This window comes from Bidens hawaiensis, unplaced genomic scaffold, assembly GCF_021521415.1.
Source record: "Bidens hawaiensis isolate Kalapana, Puna unplaced genomic scaffold, B.hawaiensis_p1.1 tig00018794_1, whole genome shotgun sequence".
NCBI classification, from domain to species: domain Eukaryota; kingdom Viridiplantae; phylum Streptophyta; class Magnoliopsida; order Asterales; family Asteraceae; genus Bidens; species Bidens hawaiensis.
This window is the reverse complement of record NW_027492856.1, coordinates 1-6,352: the sequence shown is the minus strand read 5'-3', so window position 1 is coordinate 6,352 and position 6,352 is coordinate 1. Positions and strand designations below refer to the sequence as shown.

General features: G+C 32.0%; 1 protein-coding gene across 1 annotated transcript; it reads right to left on the bottom strand.

Annotated features, from left to right (window-relative positions):
- Window positions 1–3,403: 3,403 nt before the first annotated feature.
- Window positions 3,404–4,980, bottom strand: LOC143557070 (nudix hydrolase 17, mitochondrial-like). The gene is made up of 3 exons (XM_077046235.1): window positions 4,775–4,980; window positions 4,243–4,444; window positions 3,404–4,030 (listed from the first exon to the last, which is right to left on the bottom strand). The coding sequence occupies exons 1-3, from the start codon at window positions 4,858–4,860 to the stop codon at window positions 3,797–3,799; spliced, it is 522 nt and encodes a 173-aa protein (XP_076902350.1). The 5' UTR covers window positions 4,861–4,980; the 3' UTR covers window positions 3,404–3,796.
- Window positions 4,981–6,352: the final 1,372 nt, after the last annotated feature.

Sequence of the window (6,352 nt, the reverse complement as noted above, 5' to 3'; positions counted from 1 at the left end):
CTTTGCACTTACAAGTTAAATAAGTTCTTCGTTTATCTTAATAATTATGTTTACAACATTAACCTACCCGTCCACCGGACGGGTATAAAACTAGTTATTCTTAGTGCTATTCCTTGATTTTTGGTGACTGAGATGGTTTTGCTTGGTAGCCTAGATGGTGTTGTGTGTCGGTTCTCCAAGGGGAGAGACCGATTTTTACAACAAAAACGATCCTAGAGGTGTGGATCTTGTTGTATGGATGATTATTTTTTTCTTTTTTTTATTAAGTTTCTTTTTTCTAATGGTTTTGAGATTAAATACTTGCAAATATGGTTTTTGAGTTCATAAGTGTGAAGTGTAATATGTTGTAAGTTGTGTGTATTTTTATTGAGAGTATATATACATATAATCGATATTCTTGTTGTATGAATGAGATCCACTCTAGAGAACACCAAAGTGACAAATTGCGTATTAAATGTGTATTTATGTTAGCAAGCATCTACTTTGGATGTTTACCACTGAATGAGACTTGATTTGCTTACAATTTGTGATTATAGTAGAGACATAAGCTAGAGACGTCTTCTTGTAAAATTGTTCTAAATACAATACAAAACTTGTTAAATTTTTTTTGAACGGCAAAAATACCCTCTTACTGGCTAAATTCACCATATCAAGATACACTCATCTTTCGATCCGGGAAATTCCCTCACATAAGGTCAACGCCCATGAACACTCGCCCGAATACATGATAGTTCGGTGAGATAAAATCTATTCATTTCAAGGATCCAACTATTGAAGACACTTATTCGTCTGGTCTACCATTGTCACTCACCACAAACTCATTCGTTGTTTGACAAATTAACTAATTATGTATATAAAAAGAATATAGATTACGAACTTATATTTTATCATAAAAATATATAAGTTGAAATAAAAACATAATAATTCTTTTAAGAATTTTTTCATTATCATCTTTGCCACTTTATTGTAACTGTCTGAGGTTAATATTCTTGAAATTGTTACAAAAAAAAATAAAAAATGAAAAACAATTATCCCTTGGATTTTAACTTATCAAACACATTTATATATTCTCACAACTTGCGCAAAATCCCTTTTGGTTGGACTTGGGCAAACACATTTCTATACTATCAGAAGTTGTCTTGTTATACTAACCAATAGAAATAAATAAATAGTTTGGTTACGTAATTGGTTGGACTCTTCTTTTAGTTTTTCTAGAAAGATTGTAACACAACATGTCATCTTTCTTCTCAATATTAACGAACCCATATCCATCTTCTAGCTACAATAAACCTAAAATTTGTCTGTTTAAAATCAGAATATCATGCTTATAACATAACTAAAATAATATATACACCTCTCTAAACTATATTGTTCAGTTATATATATATATATATATATATATATATATATATATATATATATATATATATTTGAATATATGGTGTATTAAGAAATGCCAATCTAAGGTAGTGTTTAGACCAGAGATTCAACGAGAAGGATTACTTCAATGGCCTTGAATTTAACATGAGATGGGCTAGACCTGCAAAACAAAAGCGTCGTTATCTTCATCAAAAGATGGGGGCTTCCCGTAACCACCATTGGCGTGAGAATCTGTAAACGTTATACAAGAGTAATGAGAGATGAATGTGAGTGCTGGAAACTCATTCCAGGGGTGCTGTAACCAGTGGCGGACCCAGGATTTTTTTGTCAATGGGGTCCCAATTTTTTCGGTTTACAAAATTTTTCGGGTCGGCTCGTTATTCGGGTCGGGTCGAGGCGAGGAACATAATAAAACACGGAACTATGGTGTCATTGGAAACGAGTAAGTAGAAATAATCTAAATTACAAACTAGATGAAACATACACTTTTAATTCATACCCGAAAAACATGAACGTAATCTATATATATGGTCTTACATAATTGACCAAAACATGAAAAAATAACTCTAACAAAATAAATGATTAATATACATACTTCAGGGGTAACCCAAAACATATTAGTCGTGGAGCCGTCGATTGGGGGGGGGGGGTGTTGAGTTGTCAATTTATCCCTAAATGTTAAAAACAAAATCGGGTTGGTTCGTGTTACATAATGAATAGATAAAAATCCAATTTTCTAATAAATAATAAAAACATGTCTATTATCATTATAAATTCAAAATTAAATAAAATATTTTAGCACTAGTCTCTTAGAGTTTTCATAACAATACACGGGTATGCCAAAAACATTTTATCAAGTATCTTATGCTTACTTTTTCGTATATTCTTCGTTAATAGGTTTACGCTAATAACAAACATTTCTAATAATTAAATCTCTTTTACCTCACTTGGTAATGATTATTGGTATTCTAAAAATATGTTAAATACTTACTATTATGTTTTTTATAAGATAGTTGAAAATTTTGTAAATAAATAAAAATGTCATCAAATTTAGAAAAAAAAAAAGAACTAGATTAAAATCAATAAATTATATGATATGTTACTAAAATAATAAACTCTTTATTTTTGAATTTTGATACTCGATTACTAATTATAACCTATTACTTATAAATAATAATTAAATATAGTAAATGTTAAATAAGGTTTCCACCAACTATACTATTTTGCTATGCCATTTTACACTTTTTAAATTTCCAACCATTAATGTGAAGACTTTTGTTTTTTCTTTTTTCTTTCTCCTCCAACAATATGCATTTCCATGAATATCATGCTTACTTCTACCACCTGCAATTCCACGACGAAAAAGAAATCCGGTAATACAAACTTTACAATTCACTTTCTCTTCGTCTCAGGGGTAACCTGTATGTAAAACATAGAAGAAAAAAATAGTTTTACACTAATTTTGGTCTTTACCGACAAGGTTGAGGGGTAACCCACCCTTCTTAGATCCGCCTCCGATTAAAACACAACACACAAATCCAATATATGATTCTCAGAGTTCTCAATATACGATTGGTTCTTAAATGAGCATCAAACTAAAGTAAATTAAACTTTTTTGCAAACCAAAAATCTTAAATTCTAGCTTTTTTGCATATCAAACTAAAGTAAATTAATCTTCTCACAAATGAACATGATTATAAAAATATTAATTTCTTTTACTGGCATCTAATATATCTTATTTATAATATCACCTGTCTACACACTACACCAATCGAACTATCACCATTTTGATAAGTGGAATACTCTTTCCTACCCGGATGTCTCAAAAGACATTTTTAAATTTTTAAATATTGATACACATTAAAATCCAACATATAACAGTAGATTAAGAAAGCCACCCTTCACATCACCCTCACTCATACATATAACTTTCTATATATATATTAACAAATCCCATGTCGCCTAAAGGGCCAAAAAGATGTTTTAACTTATCTATTGAGCCAAATCTAAAACAACTTAACCATCCCATGAAATGTTTTAGACCCATTCAAAATAAAATACCCTTTTGCCTCACTCATCTTAAACGAATCAAACTTCCATTAAAACGATCAGGATTGTACAAATCTAAAATAAAAGTGAAAGTATAAAAAAGACTCTTGAAGTATGAATCCCTAAAGGAAAAGAAAGTTATCGGTTAGTGATCCTCAAAACCCCTCTTCTAATTCCCTCTTTGTCGTTGTCACAATCATGTCATTGTCCAAGTAGAAATAAAATCTCAATGTACAAAGACACCAATACGTAACAAACAAAGAAAATCCTATGGTTGATTGATCAAATCTCGTAATGAAACCTTTCAAGAGGTTGTTTGGATACTCTTTCCAAAATCTCATCATATTTACAAGTCGGTATGCTATGTTCATAAGTTACTTGAAGGAGTTGACTCGAGTCTAGTCACCAGCACATCTAATGCTTCCTTCATCCAAGAATACTGGCAAACTTCCTTAGCTTTAGGCACACTCACCCAATGTCTTTGACGAATGTATTTCTCGGGCCAGAAGTCGAGTTGCCCCTTAACAAGTAACGGAAACATGTGCCCCTCATAGTGTGCATCATTGCCTTTGCTTTTGAAACACCATTTACCCAATTCCCCCTACAAATATCCAAGAAAGTTATGTCAATCAAGTGTCTGAAATAATAATAAAAAACCTTTAAAAAACAAATAGTCTGAATCATAAAACAATTTAAGCAAAAGCTGCCCAATTTGACTTTCTTCATGTTGAACATATACAGATTGTATAGTTGACTTTTTTATTTTTAGTTGCAGAAAAAGTCAAAATTGATATTCTAGAATGAGGAACCAACCTCAACTGTTCCGAAGACTCCAGCTTCCTCTATCGACTCCCTCTGAGCGGCTTCAACGATCGACTCATCGGATTCCCAGCCTCCCTTGGGGAACAGCATTCCTTTGCCTTTCCTTTGAGCAGTGATGACAAGAACCTCTAATGCGTCTTCTAACTTCATGTCTGATCCCATTTTGCTACCTTTGATTCTGTAAGGTATACACCTGCATCACATTCAAATCAACATTTTTAGTAAAAACAATTTTTTATAAAAAAAATTATAAAATTTGATACGCTTATTTTCACATTCTGTTATTCCCAAACTTTCAATTCAATTTCCCCCAAAAATATAAAAGCTTTCAGAAAATTGGTTACAAAATTCAGATGATTGATGCTTCATATTTTTAACATGTAAAGGTTCATTAACAGCCTTCAATTTCACCTAATTTGTTAATTAGGGCAGGAATGAATGAAGGTATGAATCCGAATTTGGGGGAAACCAGAAACGAATAACAGAAGACAAAATGATGGATTGAGGAGTGGTGTGGACTGACCCAACGACTTGACGTTGGCCGTGATTGTAACGCTGCAACTGACGGCCTCTACGAGCAACCATTGAAACCATGTTTTTCAATTCCATATTATTATAATAATAATCTTTGAATAAATAAACAAGGGTGGTGATGTGAAAGCGGGGAAGACGAAGATATGAGTGAGAGATGTAAAATTCATTGTTTTTGGAGGAAGGAGGAGCTAATTTATAGATGTTGGTTGGGAAATTATTATTATTAAATTAATAGGGAAGAGTAAGAAGAAGAAGAAGAAGATGACGAGATAATGAAATACAGCGTCTGGAACAGCAAGTGGGGTCAGGAGTTACTAAATACAAAATGCGTAGGCGATGCGTGTTACGTGACACATGCGCCTTCCTTCATCTTCTCCACTCCCCTTTTATCCTATCATATCACTTGTAACAAGCTACATAAATAATAATAATAATAATAATAATAATAATAATAATAATAATAATAATAATAATAATAAAATAAAATAAAATTGTTGTGATTTTAATAGCCATTGTATATGAGTGTTATTAGATTTTAATAACTCCAACTAACATATACCCCCCCCCCCCACACCCCACAACAAGAAGTTTCATAGTGAATAAGCTTACTACACCTCCCACAGCTCATCGAAAAATATGCAACTCGTTGAAAATGCGTGGGTCGTTGGAGGTGTCTTCTGATGTCACTAGTTGTCGGAGATGACGAACGATGGTGGTCGTGTTATCTTCCCAACGACTAATAAGGCTATTGACTAACGTTTTCAGCGAGTTGCATGTAATACCCCAACCAATGTGGAATATATCGGGGCGATCCATTAATTGCTCATAATCTCATGACACTAATTAAAATTACAATAATTCTTTATTTAATTTATTATAAGATCCAACATAATACACAACTTCAAAACGTTGTAACTAATTGAAATATCCTAAGATCTACTAGATATTTTCGAAAACTTAGCAAATCTTCTGATACTTGTAGCATGTATAAAAATAAAAAGTCAACTAAAAAATTGGTGAGAATTACACAAGATTTATATATAATATATGAGGCAATAATCATACAACTCACGCATCGTAGACGAATCACAAGTATAGATGAATATGCAAATGTAAATGAGGATTAATTATATTTAGATAAACAAAATTACTAGGATAACGCATGATCATACTAAATGAGGCTTTTAAGGCAACTGAGCATACTCAGGTCAATTAGTATTTAAACACATAGACACATAATTATCTGAGACAGAAGCATTTGACAAGTAATGAATCACACGAGTACATGAGGAGTGTACTTGAAATTGTGGTTATGATGAATAGGTGTATACATGCTACCCCCAAAGTGTGACTTCGACTATTTTAACCTAATCCGTTACTAATATAATCAAAGATTATGAACAATAAAATACCATGTAAGTAAAATAATGTTATGTTAATCCAAAAACTCCAAAAATATATGAGTTATATTTTATTACGTTTAAAAAGTTAAAATTTGCCGCGAAGCAGACACTGCGCGAAACGAACACCGGTGACGACCCAAATAAAAATTAAAAGTCCAAAATTA